At 41.3% G+C, this 18,681-nt stretch overlaps 1 protein-coding gene across 1 annotated transcript in view; it reads left to right on the forward strand.

Annotated features, from left to right (window-relative positions):
* LOC149222571 (chitin elicitor receptor kinase 1-like) overlaps positions 1 to 18,681 on the forward strand; it is a 361,400-nt gene that overhangs the window by 241,118 nt on the left and 101,601 nt on the right. Inside the window, exon 6 of the mRNA XM_089385512.1 lies at positions 15,661 to 15,750. Within this exon, the coding sequence (XP_089241638.1) occupies positions 15,661 to 15,750 (90 nt within the window). The remainder of the gene's footprint in view (positions 1 to 15,660; positions 15,751 to 18,681) is intronic.

The raw sequence follows: 18,681 nt of genomic DNA on the forward strand, positions 1-18,681 counted from the left end.
GAATTAATCGAGAATGTCTCATACCATTCTCTACTGACCCGAAGTCAGTTTCATCTGAAGAGAGTGTGTCATATCACTCTTAATGACTCGAAGTCAGTTTTATTGATCCCAGATCAATATCACAAGAGAGTGTCTCAAACCACTCATACTAATCCCAGATCAGTTTCATTGATCCCAGATCAATGGAGGTCATCCTAGCATTGGGAGTATGGTAGATACAACGATGCGTCCATCGATAGTACTACTATGGTCCTTAACCCCATTTCCTTGCTTAGATGAGAGATATTTCCCATGAGTCCCAGACTATATGGGTAGGATGCCTCGACAGGAGAACTAATCATTCGGTCCTACAGGAGAACTAATCATTCTGGCTCACAGGAGAACGAATCATCATGTCCCAAAGTCGCCTTGGGGTATCACAAGGGAAGGCTGAGCTATTCACCCTGTACACAATGCACCATTAGGGGAGGGTGAGTTGCCCTATGGTCGTGTGTTGCTCCAATAAGTACCCCAAGCCCCCAAGAGCTCCCAGAGCTCAATGCATGCAACATGCAGGACCCTTACATGAAAATCTCTCAACGACTCCAAGTCGTTCAGGAAAGTCACAGATTTGACCTTTCCCCGGGGCTTTGACAAAATGTCTGCGACCTGTATATAAGTCTCAATGCAATGGAGCCTCCTCGCTCATCAACTTACCGTATCCAAGATAAGGTAGTATCTGGTGTCTATCTGCTGGCGCAATCATCGAATACAAGATTCCTCAACAATTGAATCCCCCCTAGTTGTCACAGAGGATCACGGTGGTATTCATCATGTGTACAAACAACTCATTGAAGAGCTTCCACAACCAGGCAGCTTCATACGAGATCATACTCGTGGCTATGTATTCGATCTCTGCGGTGCTTCTAGCAACCGACTTCTGGTTCCATATCATCCATGATATCGAAGCAGAACCCAAAAAGAACCAGCACTGGGAAGTTCTCTAGTGATCCTCCACACTGCCAGCTTAGTCAGCATTCAAATAATCATGCAGCTTCATATTTCTGGCAGTGTATCTCAATCCATGAGAGATTGTGCCCTGAAGATATCTCAGAAGATTCTTGGCACCTATTCAGTGAGGCTCAACCAAATATGAGCTCACCATGCTAGTTGCAAAACATATATTCGGACGGAAGTTCACCAAGAACATCAATGCAAATGAGTTTATGAAACTCAAAAGGCATTTCCCAAATCTGGTCTGGCATCACCATCATATAACTTCTGAAAGTTAAGATCCTCGAGGTATTCACGGGCTTGCAGTTTACCATTCCATATCCCAAATCCAACTCCCTCTTACTTCTGCAAGTGAGAGGGTCTGCACCTGTCAGAAATAGGTCGTTCTCAGAAGGTGTCGGTATGAGAGGTCTATCATCCACAACCTTCAAACAATGGTTTGGATCGGCTTCACTCTTAGTGAATCTCAGCTTCATCTGACAGTTATCAATCCTCTCATATCAAACCCGGGGTGATTTGCTTCAAGCCATAGAGGGCTTTCTTACACCTGCACACATGACATTCCCGATCATGAATCTCAAACCTCCTCGAGTTGTTCCAAACCTGTGGACCTACTATATGAGGGGAATGGTCCCCTTGTAAGATTTTCCTTTGGTACATCTCAGACATGTACCTTGATGCTCCTTTTGAATCCAGGGATCTCTGTCATCATCTGACTCACAGACCTCCGGTGCTATGTGTCAACCGACATGGTCCCGAATGGACTTTCTGCAATTTGATACAAATTGCCAACCCTGAACCCATGAGTAAAAGTATCTTTGAAAATTCTATTTTCAAACACTTACCTTTCCATCGACGAATGCCACCCTGAAACCTTTGACTTCCATTGCTGAAATGGACACCAGGTTCTTCTTGCGATTAGGTACATAAAAGAGATTATATAAATGCATCAAGTTACCCTCATTCAATTGAGGGGTAACACTCTTTCCGGGATAGGTGGCATCGGCTCCAAGTATAATCCCACCAATGTTTCCATCTCTACCAAATTAGAGACAGAGCACCCTTCTATCCGATGGAGTGCCTTGAAGCACTACAATCAATAAGCTTGATTCCCAAAGAATTTGAAGGAGAGGGCCAATACAAGATAACTCTTCTTTATCTTATCAGAAACAACATTTGATTCTTCATACTTGGGGTTCCTTGCTTTCTCTGAAGAGTCGAGCATTTCCTTGATGACCTGCACTGTCATTCCTCTGATCATTGAAGATGTCCCTGGAATGATTGTTATCATCATCAAGTGATGTGTCCTTGCCATTCGGACACTACTATGCATAATGGCCAAACTTATTTAAACCAAGGCATCTACCTTTTCTTCCTCCCTTAGATTTAGACTTCCCATAGAAGTGATCTTCAGGTAGACTTCCGCTGCGCCATTTTGATAATATTCTCTGCTTCGACTTCACCCTTGGTGAATTATAAGAGGGATGAGGAATACATTGATCCTTTTGTCCTTTCCCAGCTGCCTTCGGTGATTGCTCTTTCACTCTTGCTTGGGCTCTGTCTTCACCTCAGCTTCGATACCATGTTAAGTTTAGGTATGTTCTATGCTAGAGCAATTTATTTCAATTTTCACAGTTAGCTCAATATCTTTTCCAGATTAGCAATCACATCAGCATTAAAGTAAACTGCAGATAGAACATAAATATAAATCGCAGAAGACAAGCCAAGACAAGAGGACACAAGATGTGGCGCTAGCCAGGGACAAACCCCAATGTGGGGAAACCTTTGATCAATTCTTCTTATATGTTCTTCAATAGTTCAGTAGAGAGAGAGAGAGAGAGTACATTTACAACAGAAGTCAACATTTCGACTTTCAAGATAAGAGAATAGATCATCTCTACATGAGATCAGTTGAAGACATGCTGCTTCAACTGATTCTCCAAGGTGACTCCTTCACCTATCATTGTGCTACATCTCGTCCATATGCTGCACCTCACCGTGCAGCACCATGCTGCACTCATCATCACAGTGTTGGACCTAATGACCATGCTAGGCACTTCATGCTGTTGCTCCTGTCACTGTGCTGCTCCAATCACTGAGCTGCTCTCATCATGGATCTGCACTCAATGCTACACTCTCCACTCAATGAATATTATGCTGCACTTCACTGTTGTCTCTAATATCATGCTGCATCCAACTGTTGCATCTAACTAAGCTGTCTAACATGCTGATCACACAAGCAGTCACATCAACCTTCAATCCTTATCCTTGTGCAACCCTTAACACAATATGTTGCTGGCTATGGCCTGTGGCCTAGCCCAACAACAAGCAAGGTTATCATACAGTACCCAGCTATTACCCTTGAAGAACAATGTCTACCAATCAGCCTTATTGCAGCACAGTATGCCCAGAACAGATCTCAAATGTGTCACGCTGTCACCTACAACAATGTGACTTTAGTGCTGATGAAATACTTCCTTTTGATGCGGCATAAGACCACTTCTCCTTGTTGCATCTTAGGTCTTTGTATGCCACTGATTAGGGCCTCTTCTATTGCAGCTAATAGAGCTGCGTATAAGACCTTTTTCATGATGGCAAATAGGAGCTAGATGAGGGCTGCCAATTAGGTATCTAGATTGACAATGTAATACATCTCCATTTCAGATCTCCTCACTAGTGCTAGGGCTTCATGACCTTCCACTAGACAACATATAGAACTCTTCTCAATACAGTGGCTAGAGTCTCCATTATGACAACGGATTAGGATCTTTAAGGACAACGGTTTAAGAGCTACTTAGACGTCAGATCAAGGTTCTCTTTTGCTGGGTTTTGAGGGTTACTTGTGACAACAAATCATGACCTGCAGCTAGGGTATTTAGGACATTGTATGAGGGCTTATCCTTCGACTGTGTGTAGACTTCTTTTCACTGCGGCTAGGGCTCCCTCTAGTACTCCTTAGATTTGCCGTGAAGCTCCTTGGACTAGAGAGCCTTTTCTTGACAGCATTGAGGGCTTATACTTTACTTCCTTCCTTGACTACATGTTAATTTTAGGTATGTTCTATGCTTAGAGAAATTTATTTCAATTTTCATAGTTAGCTCAATATCTTTTCCAGATTAGCAATCACATCAGCATTAAAGTAAACTGCAGATAGAACATAAACATAAATCGCAGAAGACAAGCCAAGACAAGAGGACACAAGATGTGGCGCTAGCCAGGGACAAACCCCAATGTGGGGAAACCCTTCATCAATTCTTCTTATATGATCTTCAATAGTTCAGCAGAGAGAGAGAGAGATAGAGAGTACATTTACAACAGAAGTCAACACTTTGACTTATATAGATAAGAGCATAGATCATCTCCTAGGATGATGATACATGAGATCAGTTGAAGACATGCTGCTTCAACTGATTCTCCAAGGTGACTGCTTCACCTATCATAGTGTTGCATCTCATACTCATGTTGCACCCGTCACTGTGTTGCACCTAGTCACTTAGCTGCTCCCATCACTATGCTACTCCCATCACCATGCTGCACCTCATCATCATGCTGCACCTCACTACCATGCCCATCATGCTGCATCATTCATCATCATTCTGTCTCCATCATGTTGTACTTCATCGTCTCGGTGCTGCACCCAAATATCACTGAGCTGTTCTCAACATCATTGATGTCACCTACATCATGTTAGTCCTTGATACAGTCAACAACTCAAAGACTGCAGTGATCCAAGAGAGGTTCCAACACTACCACCGATTAGTACAACCCTTAAAGTTCTATGTTGCTGGCTATGGCCTGTGACCTAGCTTAGCAGCAAGATAGGTTTACACACAACGCCCAAATATCTTGACCCTTGAACAACTTATCCTTGAGGCTGCACCACTGTCAAATCCATGCTGTCTAAGCTCCTTCTATGACTGCACCTAGTCACCGAGATTCTATACCCAAGTCTGTAGTATATACCGAGACTGTAACAGCGTGTATGACTTTTCTTAGGACTGCACATAGGTGACCTTATTCAAGCATGTATTGAGCCTTCTTACACAATGTTAGGGCCTGTCTTTTAGGCCTCCATTATATAGTCATAAGCCCTCATATTCTCTGCGGCTAGGGCATAATATGACCCTCCTAAATCAACGTCTAGATGTCAGTCATAGCCTTGCGTTTGATTCCATGACCGCATTTAGAGGTGTTCTTTCTAGCGTATGAGTGGAATAAGGCCAACAGATAAGGCCTGCGTTTAACCTCCTTCCATGATTGTGTTAGGGACAACGGAGTCCCTCTTCTTGCTGCGTATAGGACAGTGTATGGGGTCTACGTTATGCCTTGTGATAAGCTGTGTATAGAGGAGTGCGGTTAGGGCTTTTGTGGATCTCCCTTTAGCTGTGTTCATGACTGTGTTAAGTGCCTCTTCTTGCTGCATAAAAATCCTCATTGACTGCGGCCTAGGGCACCCTTAAATGGTGTGGCTAGAAGCCTTCTCTAGTTGCTCCTTAGATCTGCGTAGAGATTTCTCTTTTGACTGCGTCTATATGTTTCTTGTTTAACTACGGCTAGGGCATCATCCTTACTACGGCTAGGGCATCATAAGACTTAGGCCAGCGTATACTCTTAGTATCTCTCCTCCCACCGAAACCCAAAGACATGTGGAGAGGAAGAGATCACAAGAAGAGTGTGTGTATAAATGACTTGAAAACCTCCTCCTTTTATAGTAAAACGTTGAGCACAAGTGGGGTATATTTGGTTGCTAGTCGACCTTGACGAATTGTCACATAACACAAATAAATTCATATCTCCATGAATACTTATATGAATCGGATGATCTTTAGATCAATCCTACACCTCTTGATGAGAGGGATCCAAGAAAAATATCAGCTTCCATTAATAAGATGACCCATATGGAGTTTGGCCCTAGTTTCCAATTTTAACACTCCCTCTCAACTAGGGAGAACTCCATCCATTGATCCATATGTCTGACTGTACTATCTTTGCCATTAGTGCCCAGCACTTCTCTACTTTGCTGAGCTCTACTCTGCTAAGCTCTGCTTTGCTGAGCTTGCTTTGCTAAGCTTTGCTTTGCTTTGCTCTGCTCTACTCTACTGAACCATGAAGAAGAAGAATTGATCGAGAATGTCTCATATCATTCTCTACTGACCCGAAGTCAGTTTTATCTGAAGAGAGTGTGTCACATCACTCTTACTGACCCGGATTTAGTTTTATTGATCCCAGATCAATGTCACAAGAGAGTGTCTCAAACCACTCATACTAATCCCACATCAGTTTCATTGATCCCAGATCAATGGAGGTCATCCTAGCATAGGGAGTATGGTAGATACAACGATGCGTCCATCGATAGTACTACTATGGTCCTTATCCTCATTCCCTGCTCATTGGTCAGATGAGAGGTACTTCCCATGAGTCCTAGACTGTATGGGTAGGATGCCTGGACAGGAGAACTAATCATCTTGTCCATAGGAGAACGAATCATCATGTCTAGTGGATGCCATGGAGAACTAATCATCCTGGCCTACAAGAGAACTAATCATCCTGTTCCACAGTCGCCACGGAGAACGAATCATCATGGCCCATAGGAGAACTAATCATCCTTTTCCACAGTCGCCACGGAGAACGAATCATCCTGGCCCATAGGAGAACTAATCATCCTGTTCCATAGTCTCCATGGGGTGTCAAAGGGGAAGGTTGAACCTTTTACCCTGTACATAGTGTACCACGAGGGGATGGTGAGTTTCCCTGTGGTCACATGTCTCTCCAAGAAGTATCTTGCACCCCACTGGAGCTCCCAGAGCTCAATACATCATACTCGACCCTCATAAGAGGGTCTCTTAACGACTCCAAGTTGTTTGGGAAAGTCACAGATTTTACCTTTCGTTTGTTCTTTGACAAAATGTTTGCGACCTATACATCAGTCTCAATGCGATGGAGCCTCCTCGCTCATTGACTTACCATATCCCAGATAAGGCAGTATCTGATGTCTATCTTGTGGAGCAATCATCGAATACGGGATTCCTCAATAATCGAATCCCCCCTTTGGTTGTCACAGAGAATCACAATGGTATTCATCATGTGTACAAACAACTCACAGAAGAGCTTCCACAACTAGGCAGCTTCATACGAGATCATACTCATAGCTATGTATTCAGTCTCGGCGGTGCTTATAGCAACCGACTTCTGCTTCCTGCTCATCCATGATATCGAAGCAGAACCCAAAGAGAACCAGCGCTGAGAAGTGTTCTAGTGATCCTCCACTCTGCCTGCCTAGTCAACATTCGAATAATCATGCAGCTTCATATTTCCGGCAGTGTATCTCAATCCATGAGAGATTGTGCCTCGAAGATATCTCAGAAGATTCTTAGCACCAATCCAGTGAGGCTCAACCAAATATGAGCTCACCATGCTAACTGCAAAACATATACCCGGACAGAAGTTCACTAAGAACATCAATGCAAATGAGTTTATGGAACTCAGAAGCATTTCCAAATTTGGTCTGCCATCATCACCATATAACTTCTGAAAGTTAAGATCCTCGAGGTAGTCACGGGCTTGCAGTTTACCATTCCACATCCGGAATCCAACTCCCTCTTACTTCTACAAGTGATAGGGTCTGCACTTGTTTGAAATAGGTCGTCCTCAGAAGGTGCTGGTAGGAGAGGTCTATCATCCATAGCCTTCAAACAATGGTTTGGATCGGCTTCACTCTTAGTGAATCTCAGCTTCATCAGACAACTATCAATCCTCTCATACTACGCTCGGGGTGTTTTACTTCAAGCCATAGAGGGCTTTTTTCCACCTGCACACATGAGATTTCCGATCATGAATCTCAAACCTCCTCAGGTTGTTCCAAACCTGTGGACCTGCTCTATGAGGGGAATGGTCCCCTTGTAAGATTTTCCTTCGATACATCTTAGACATGTACTTTCATGCTCCTTTTGAATTCAGGCATCCCTGTCACCATTTGACTCACAGACCTCCAGTGCTATAGATGCGATATGTCAATTGACATGATCCCCAATGGACCATCCTGCAACTTGATACAAATTGCCAACCTTGAACCCACGAGTAAAAGCATCTTAGAAAATTCTATTTTCAAACACGTACCTTTCCAACGATGAATGCCACCCTGAAACCTTTTGACTTCCATTGCCAAAATGGACACCAGGTTCTTTTTGCAATCAGGTACATAAAAGAGATTCTTGTAAATGAATCAAGTTACCCTTATTCAATTGAGGGGTAACACCCTTTCGAGAAGAGGTGGCAATGGCTCTAGGTATAATCCCACAAATGTTTCCATTACCAAATTAGAGAGAGAGCACCGTTCTATTCGATCGAGTGCCTTGAAGCACTACAATCAATAAGCCAGAGTCCCAAAGAAATTGAAGGAGAGGGCCAATACAAGACAACGCTTCTTTATCTTATCAAAAACAACATTTGATTCTTCATACCTGGGGTTCCTTGCTTTCTTTGAAGAGTCAGTCGTTTCCCTGATGACCTGCATTACTTGTCATTCCTTTGACCATTGAAGATGTCCTTGGAATGATTGTTATCATCATCAAGTGATGTGTCCCTACCATTTGGACACTTCTTCGCATAATGGCCGAACTAGTTATTTGCCTTTTCTTCCATCCTTCCATCCGGTCTTTCCAATGAAGTGATCTTAAGGTAGGCCATCAGAAACTTCCACTGCGCCATTCTGATAATATTCTTTGCTTCAACTTCACCCTTGGTGAATTAGAAGAGGGATGAGGAATTCATTGATCCTTTTTCTTTTCCCAACTATCTTCGGTGATTGCTCTTTCACTCTTGCTTGGGCTTTGTTTTCACCTCACCTCTGATACCATGTTAATTTTAGGTGTGTTCTATGCTCAGAGCAATTTATTTCAATTTTCATAGTTAGCTCAATATCTTTCCCAGATTAGCAATCACATTAGCATTAAAGTAAACTGTAGATAGAACATAAACATAAATTGCAGAAGACAAGCCAAGACAAGAGGACACAAGATGTGGCACTAGCCAGGGACAAACCCCAATGTGGGGAATCCTTCGTCAATTCTTCTTATATGATCTTCAATAGTTCAACAGAGTGAGAGATAGAGATAGTACATTTACAACAGAAGTCAACACTTTGACTTATCTATATAAGAGCATAGATCATCTCCTAGGATGATGATACATGAGATCAGTTGAAGACATGCTGCTTCAACTGATTCTCCAAGGTCACTGCTTCACTTATCATAGTGTTACATCTCGTAATCATGTTGCACTCGTCACTATGCTGCACCTAGTCACTGAGTTGTTGCCATCACTATGCTGCTCCCATCACCATGCTGCACCTCATCATCATGCTACACCTCACTACCATGCCCATCATGCTGCATCATTCATCATCATGCTGTCTCCATCATGTTGTACTTCATCGTCTCAGTGCTGCACCCAAATATCACTGAGCTGTTCTCAACATCATTGATGTCACCTACATCATGTTAGTCCTTGATACAGTCAACAACTCAAAGACTGTAGTGATCCAAGAGAGGTTCCAGCACTGCCACTGATTAGTGCAACCCTTAAAGTTCTATGCTGCTGGCTATGGCCTGCGGCCTAGCTCAGCAACAAGATAGGTTTACACACAACACCCAAATATCTTGACCCTTGAACAACTTATCCTTGAGGCTGCATCACTGTTAAATCCATGCTGTCTAAGCTCCTTCTATGACTGCACCTAGTCACCGAGATTCTATACCCAATTCTGTAGTATATACCGAGACTGTAACAGCATGTATGACTTTTCTTAGGACTGCACATAGGTGCCCTTATTCAAGCCTGTATTGAGCCTTCTTACACAGCGTTAGGGCCTGTCTTTTAGGCCTCCATTATATAGTCATAAGCCCTCCTATTCTCTGCGGCTAGGGCATAATATGACCCTCCTAAATCAACGTCTAGATGTCAGTCATAGCCCTGCATTTGATTCCATGACCACGTTTAGAGTTGTGTTCTTTCTAGCGTATGAGTGGAATAAGGCCAGCAGATAAGGCCTGCGTTTAACCTCCTTCCATGACTGTGTTAGGGACAACGAAGTCCCTCTTCTTGCTGCGTATAGGACAGCGTATGGGGTCTATGTTATGCCTTGTGATAAGCTGTGTATAGAGGACTGCGGTTAGGGCTTTTGTGGATCTCCCTTTAGCTGTGTTCATGACTGCGTTAGGTGCCTCTTCTTGCTGCATAAAAATCCTCATTGACTGCGGCCTAGGGCACCCTTAAATGGTGTGGCTAGAAGCCTTCTCTAGTTGCTCCTTAGATCTGCGTAGAGCTTTCTCTTTTGACTGCATCTAGATGTTCCTCGTTTAACTGCGGCTAGGGCATCATCCTTACTGTGGCTAGGGCATCATAAGACTTAGGCCAGCATATACTCTTAGTATCTCTCCTCCCACCAAAACCCAAAGACATGTGGAGAGGAAGAGATCACAAGAAGAGTGTGTGTATAAATGACTTGAAGACCTCCTCCTTTTATAGTAAAACGTTGAGCACAAGTGGGGTATATTTGGTTGCTGGTCGACCTTGACGAATTGTCCCATAACACAAATAAATTCATATCCCCATGAATACTTATTGGAATCGGATGATCTTTAGATCAATCATATACCTCACAATGAGAGGGATCCAAGAAAAATATCAGCTTCCATTAATAAGATGACCCATATAGAGTTTGGCCCTAGTTGCCAATTTTAACACTACGGCTAGGGCATGTATACCTATGGCTAGGGCTCCTCCAAGACTCCTCCTTTAGGGTTGCGTAGAAGGCATCTTGACTAGCTGTGTAGAACCGTTTCTTCACTGCGTTAAAATCTCCTCCATGATAGCATTAGGGTCTAGGGCATCCTCTAGGGCAGCGTATCCTCTTTAGATTTCTCCTCCCACCAAAACCCAGAGACAAGTGGACAGGAAGAGATCACCAAGAGGATGTGTGTCCAAATGACTTTCAAGGCACCTCTATTTATATTAAAACATTGAGCACAAGAGGGGTTTATTTGGTTGCTTGCCGACCTTGACGAATTTATCCATAACACAAATAAATTCATATCTTCATGAATACTTATCGGAATCGGATGTTCTTTAGATCAATCCTACACCTTTCGATGAGAGGGATCCAAGAAAAATATCAGCTGCCATTAATAAGATGACCCACATGGAGTTTGGCCCTAGTTGCCAATTTTAACAGTAGTGGCAGTAGAGGGTCAGCACAGATTAGCAATAGAGGTAGCTTCAGCATCACGAGGCATCCATACTGACCAGGATGTCAGTGTTGGGTGAAGTTTTAGTTACTTACTTCTTAGTAACTGAGTTGCAGTACAATAGTTAGCAGTGGTAGTGCTATGGGCAACACGATGCAACATTTGAGAGGGAGCTGCAGTACAAATGTAGCAGTGGCAGTGGCAAAGTCATGGGCAGTAATTCAGGAAGCAGCGGTGTAGTGGATGAAGGGCAGCTGGCCAAGCATTAGCAACACAGAGGACCAATGCAGTGGATTAGTGTAGTACTTCTGTTGAGAAGTGTTACTAGAGCACATTCCTCGCTAAGAGGGAGTGTTGATTTTGGGTAGCATCAGATGTGCTCTAGCTCCGAAATTTTGTGGAGGGGCTAGAACACATGAGATCTCCAGAACCCATAAATCGTTTGGAGAAATTCCACCCAGATGAGGAGTTATTAAAATAATTAATATTTTTAATGGGTTCCTAAGTCTAAACTTAGGAAAATAAAAATATTAATGTGTATTAATAAGAATATGGGTGAGAAACTTCTAAGTGACGAGTATCAAGCCTGTTTTAATCTTAGTTGTTGATTAGAGATTAGATCACGACTGTTGATTCATCAACAAGAAAAGTATAAGAGGAGGCTTGAGGGTCAGTTGGAGACACACCAAGTTGATTAGTTAGTTCGATTTTTTTGGGGCGTGGTTTGCTGAGAAAATCGAGCTAGTGCTCTGAGTTGTAGTGAGGGGTAGTTTGACAGAGGGACTTCAGTCCAAGGCCGAAGAATACATAGCAGAGAGGCAGAGTAGCACCAGGAGAGACAACGCAACTCTAAAGAGGGTGACGCAAAAGCTGGAGGGGCTGACGCAGGCCCTTAGAGGCAGCGCTGGGGTTTGTCTGTGGGGCAAAGAGAGAGCAGTTCAACATATCGACTTTCTGAGCAATGGAGGCTCACTGAGAGGGTGACGCAACTCCTAGAGGAGGTGACACAGTTCTAGCACAGAGCTTGGAGCAGCCATCGCTGCCCAGCACTGGGGACAACATTTGTCATCTATGGGGTTGATCATCTAGTTGTTGGATTTGCCGAAATATCTGTCTCCAGATAGAGGTACTTCTGCCAAGGTTATTCTCTGTTGGGTGAGCCGCATTTGGCATCCTAGTTGTATTCAAGAACCTACTTAATAATGCAAACCCTTTATATGCTGCACCGGTTTTCCCGAATTGGGTTTTTCTGGGGACGATTGTCCAAAAATAACGGTGTCCCTTGTGTGATTGTCTCAGTTTATTTTAGTTCATGATCTGTATGTATGTGTAGGCCGCAAAAGTGTTTTTCATCAATGTTTATGTAATTAAATAACTTGTTAAATGCAAAGAACAAGTAGGACAGGATAAACTAGTGATTGCAGTAGGGCTTTCTGAAGTTTAGATTCAAAAATTTTCACATAGAGCACATCCGATGCTACCCGAAATCAACACTCTGCCTCGTACTCTTCGGCCTAGGAAAACTTCCTTCTTCTGGATACTATCTCTGCCCCTCACTGCAAAAGCTCACTATCGAAATTCTCCCAACAACTGCTCTGCTTCAGAAAATCGAACTTCTGAACTCATTCTGTGTGTCTTTCCAAATGACCCTCAAGCCTCCTAAAATAATCTCCTTGTTAACATTCAACGGCCCATATTAGAAGCTAATCAATGGCTAACATCATTTTTGCTAGATGCTTGTCTTCTTCTAGAAGTTACACCCACAGTTAGATTAATACCCATTAATTATTTTAATTTCCTAAGTTTAGACTTAGGGTCCCATTAAAAATAATTAATTATTTTAATAAAACTATTTCTGGGTGGATTTTCCAAAAACGCTTTCTGGGTTTTTTGGAATACATGTGCTAAAGCCTCCCTGCAAAATTTGAGACTTAGAGCACATCCGATGCTACAAGAAATCAACATGGAGTAGCAGGACCGAAATTCAACCCCTTGACCTCAGTCGACTAGGAGCAGTAGAATGCCGAATTTTGGCCTCTTTGACCATATTTTACTTGTGAACAGATGTTTGACTTTCTCTCTCCTTTGAGTAGAGTTGAATTGGAAAGTCGTATGGTTATTATGACTATATTCCACTGGGAATTCAAATGTACAAATTGATTGAATTGGACAATTTCTCCTAAGAAAAGGTTGTTGGGTTTCTCACTTGGTTTGGGGTTTTCCTAGGGTAAATTTTGTGTCTCTTGTGCATATTTATTTTATTGTGATCTCTACTGCTCGACTGCATTTATCGTTGAAATTTTCTGAAGTGTAATTGCTTTATGATCTGAAAGGTTCTAAAGAAGTGATTGTATCATTGGAAGTAATTATGTGGCAGAAATTTCGTGCTTTTTTTAAGTGCACTATAAAAATCAACACAAAGATGCTAAGGAAGGAATTCAAAACAACAACATTTAAATTACAACAACAATATATTCCTACTTTTCCACTGGGAAATAACTCGGGAATGTACCAACAATAAATGACCTTCTTTAGGAGTGATAAAAGTATAGATGCAGGCTTAAAATCTCATATATATAGCTCTGGAATTACCTCCTTACACAGAGTTATTAACTCAGCTTAAAACAAGGGAACTTGGTCTCCATAAAATGACAAACTCAGCCTCCACACAGTGAAAATTTCATCCTCTGCACAGTAAATAACTTGGTCCCTTCCAAGAAGACACTTAGCCCCAGACAAACTCAGAAATATGCCTTAATATTGGTTATCCCCTTCATAAATGGCAGTGATAAGTTAGTCCTCAGAGTTGTATATTTGGCCTCTAGAAAGACTGCATACGCAACTCTAGCAAGGTAAGATTTCAGGCTTCTCCACAACAAATGCAACTCAGGAATTACTAGAACTCGGCCCTCATAAAAGACACATGTTTGGCCTGCCACAATAGAGGTAACTCGGCCCAAGAAGAGATTAAGTTGAACCATAAACTCGGTTAGCAAGAGAAAGACAGAACCCAACCCCCTGCTCCAGTAAATACTAGTAAGTCGGCCCTCCAGATGTAGCTTAGAAACTCTGCCCCTTGAAGGATATGTATTATGAACTCAACCTATATGAAGAATATATAGAATATCCAAAGTGAGATTATAAAATCCACTGATAACACCTTTAAAACTGATGCCTTTCTGCAAATGTCTTCATCTTTGCCACAATGAAGCACAATGTTGGAATGTAAGTGATCCCGCTCCAATATTATCTAAGGTGTATAATTTCAACACCAAAATGAAGTTTTCCAAAAATCCTTGTCTCTTTCTCAAGAGCTCTCCAAAATTCTATTTTTCAAGTGAGTGAATGCAAGAATGAGGAGAGACTCCTCATTTTCCCCTTTTTATATCTCACTTGACTCTTTTGCCACCCTTTTACCTTTTTATTTTAATAAAGTCACTTTAGTGAGCTTTTTTACTTTATAATTTAAAAGTGACTTTTTGTTAGCCTAGAACCCATGTCCCCTTTTTCCCGTTTAGCTTTTAATAAGGTTTTCTCCTAGGCAAATTGTGTTGCCTTAATTAATTTTCTTTTCCTAGCCTACGGGAACTTAATTAGGCTAGTGGAATCATCCCCTTTCATCTCCTAAGCGGATGGGGACATTACATCTATGCCTCAAGTCAGATTCTCTGTGGAGGATATAACCTAGTATAGGATGCATAATCAAAGAATGAACTTTCCAAAATAAACATAACACCTCCATATACCATATACTACCATTGACCTATCCTTTTGGTCATGTGTGGACATTAGTAAAACTATCTTACCTTGACTAAACTTGGAAAAGTCTTCCGCTAATTCTTGTATTGCAGGTGCAAATCACTTGGGCATGCATGCACCCTTAGCCCTCTTTTAGGCGTTTGTATGCTTGCCATTTCCATCATTGACTTCTCTCTTCTATTGTTTTCAGATTCATATTGCTCAGTTGCTGCATTAGGGCCTGGTTTTCACTCTAGAGACACTAGAACTTTCCACAGAACTTGTTTTCCTAGCCCGATTTTCCTACCCATAATCTAGTAATAAATTTTGATATTGTTCTCCATAAATTGCATGCCTTGTAGAATATGATGTATATGGAGCATTGTTAAAAATGTAGTGTCACCATAGATTACAGACAACTGCCAGATTAATGTGGCAACCTTTTGGTGACACATTTAGCTTAGCTACCATTCCTAATGTATTTATGAAAATAATTACTGAAGAATTGATGAACATTTCCAGTTCATCTTTTCAGGAGTTTAAACTCTTTGTTTTCTATTAACATTTTTGTCTGCTCTTACATCATACTCTAAGTAAAGTTTGGTGATATTGAAAATGTAAAGAATGCTCACTCTTAAAAGTGTTGATTCTCAAAATGGTTAACTTTCCCTGTTGTGTCTTGCAGAAGGCAGCCATAAAGAAAATGGATATGCAAGCCACAAAAGAATTTTTGGCTGAATTGAAGGTTCTTACACATGTTCATCACTTGAACCTGGTAGTGTCTCTAACTGCTCAGTTATATTCCTCAAAATAAAAGGCTTGCTATGAAAGAAAGTAATAGTTTCATTGTTGTTATAGATTATTATATATAGGGTGACCATTTGAGTAATCATTCAAATTTAGATCTGTCGGGATAAGCTGGCAATTTTTAAGATTTCTTTTAGAGTCATAAATTTGAAATGAAGAGATCTGAAAAGTGTTGCATAAATATAGGTGGATTCTGAGTAGATATCTCAATCTTCACTTATAATTTAACTGGATGGTGGAATCAATCAACTTGGATAACATCAATTACATAGCCTTAGGCTAAGTTGTCTAAAATGCACAAGAAAGGTATTGTGTAACATATAGGAAAATGTGTAATCCACTAATAGGAGAAAGGTTTAGTAATTATGCACATTCGTCAGTGGTTCACACTTATATTTCAGATTTTAAGATATACAGGCATTAGTAATTTCTTTTACTGAAATTGAAATTCAAGCCTTCTACTTTGAAAGACTGCCAATCTCATTTGTAAAAATGTCATGAAGACAAAATTTCGCCAAAAGTCATATTCAACAACAAGAACAGCATGTATACTCTGAAAAATGCAGCTTTTGACAAAGGTAGAAGAGGACCCCTTCCCTGCTTTGTTTCACTGAACAAAATCAATGAAAATCACTTCTATGGGTAGGCCTGGTTTTTGCAAAGATTTGTTTGTCCGTGATAACAAATCTACCCCAGGCTTCTGGATCTCTCTGGACCTGTATGTGGTGTGAATAATGCCAGGATATGGTTAGGATTAGTATCCATACTAGATACCAAATGAATCCATACAAGATCCATACCAGATATATCTTTTAAATTTTAAGACATTTGAGCCGTATCCATTTCCCCCAAAAAGGAAACATGTGAGGGAACAGAAACTTAAGTAATTTTTTTAACAGTTAACTTTTGTATTAAAAGAGGTGTAATATCCCTAAGGAAATTTTACAGTAAATAATCAAAGCATGCATAGACATAAACACACAAAAAATTACTCAAACATCAGAACACCAATTTATAGCCAAAAACTGCGCTGCTGAGCCATTTTATTGATAAATCATGAAGTACAAGAGGTGCTTGGAAACTATGCACTTGGGCTTGCCCAAGGCAAGCTAGCTAAGCCCAAGTGATTGTAATGACTCACCTCTAATATAGGGAGCATGGGAATATTAGCATGCATATGATAGCTACATATGCATGTATCGCATGCACTGCACTAGTATATATTCTAAATTAACTATAAATGTTCAATATCACGACACTCCTTCAAATAGAAGTTACACCCTTACCCATCACCACACATATTTCTTAGTGCGTCATAATTAATAAGCAATACCCTAAGTAATTTCAATAATATAAATTTAAAGTATAAAGTAAATATGCTTATAAAAATAAATGTAAAATTTAAAGTCAATTATAAATATGGTTATATATTTATATATCCCAGAATATATAAAAGAAATAATAAACTAAATTAATAAATTGTCAAATGATAAATTAAATCAAATTATAGTACATACTATGGAGTCTGGACCAAAGGTATTGATATAAAAATGAATTCTAAATTTTAAAGATAAACCTAGCACACATGTCAATATACCCATTTCCTTAAGTGAATATGATTACACGCTACAAGAGGATTGAAGGTGTCACTGTGTAAAAGAGCGGCGAATCCGCTAGGAGAGAAAGTCTTGACCGCCAAGGAGTAGATATAGAGACATAAGGGAGCACAAAGGGCAAGGAGGTTTGGAGTTTGTTTGGGAAACAGGAGAGTTTGGGGAGTTTTACAGAGATACGAGAATTTCTAACAGAGTCACAGATATTGGTCTTGATTGTTCTTGGAATTTTGGGCACGGGAGCCAGAAGATTTGTTTTTTGGATCTGGGGACCGTACAAGTACACCCTAGATAGGCTGGGAGGTAAAGGTGGTTTGGTAACTACAGCAGCGGGAACAACCACAGTCCAAAACACCTTCAACTGATTCCAGGTATTCTTTTGCAATTTACATTTTTAAATTCCAATTACTATCTAGTTAAAATTGCACAATTAGGGCTTTACATTGTCTGGTTAAAATTGCACAGTCAGGGTACTACAGTGATGAATATGAAATCTCCCCCAAGCGTGCTGGCTGGTCTTCCTTGGCTCTGTGCTGAAATGCCTAGAAAGTGAGTTGTTGGCTGTGTAGAATGGCTGCTAGGGCCTCCTCCAATGCTCAGAAAATTTTGGGAAATTCACCCTGGGCTCTCCACCAAATACGCAAAAGAACCCACGAAGGAATTTGCTGTTGGTTGACCTTGGAATTTCGACCCTATTTTCCCTCAATGGCTCTACTATTGGGTAATTCATCCCACCTGTCAATCCTGCTGCAAAAAGCCCCCAAAATAGATACAATCACCAACAAAACACTTCTCCGGTCTCCTCAAGTTTCAGCCCCAAACTCACATCTCTCTTCAACCTCCAAGTGTGCCTCTTCCAAGAACTGCGCAATCCCTGCACTGCTGCTATTGAACCTCTCCACACACTCGCACTCCCTATTGCTAGTACAAACTGGAATGGATGAGACTCCCTCCTTGGGGTGGCACTCAAATTCCACCGAAGCAAGGGCTGAGATTTCCGTTCGCAAAGACTCGTGTGATAAACAACACTTGTAGACTTGGCTTAATCTCAAACGTGCTAGTCTAAGACAATTCTCAAATATTCATGAATGACCAAAATGTGTGCTTCTTGCTCCTTTTGTCAAAGAGCCTCCAAAATGCTCATGTGGGCCTAGCTTGAATTTCCCCCACCAACTTTGCTCCAATGAGTGCATGTTTTCCTTGTGGGCCACATTTCTCTATGGGTGGCCCCCACGTACCACTAGTGGCTCGATTTTCCTCCATCCTATAATGTTTGGGCTCACTTT

Source organism: Pinus tabuliformis, chromosome Q (assembly GCF_031772625.1).
Source record: "Pinus tabuliformis cultivar Carrire ecotype Pingquan chromosome Q, CPIR1, whole genome shotgun sequence".
NCBI classification, from domain to species: domain Eukaryota; kingdom Viridiplantae; phylum Streptophyta; class Pinopsida; order Pinales; family Pinaceae; genus Pinus; species Pinus tabuliformis.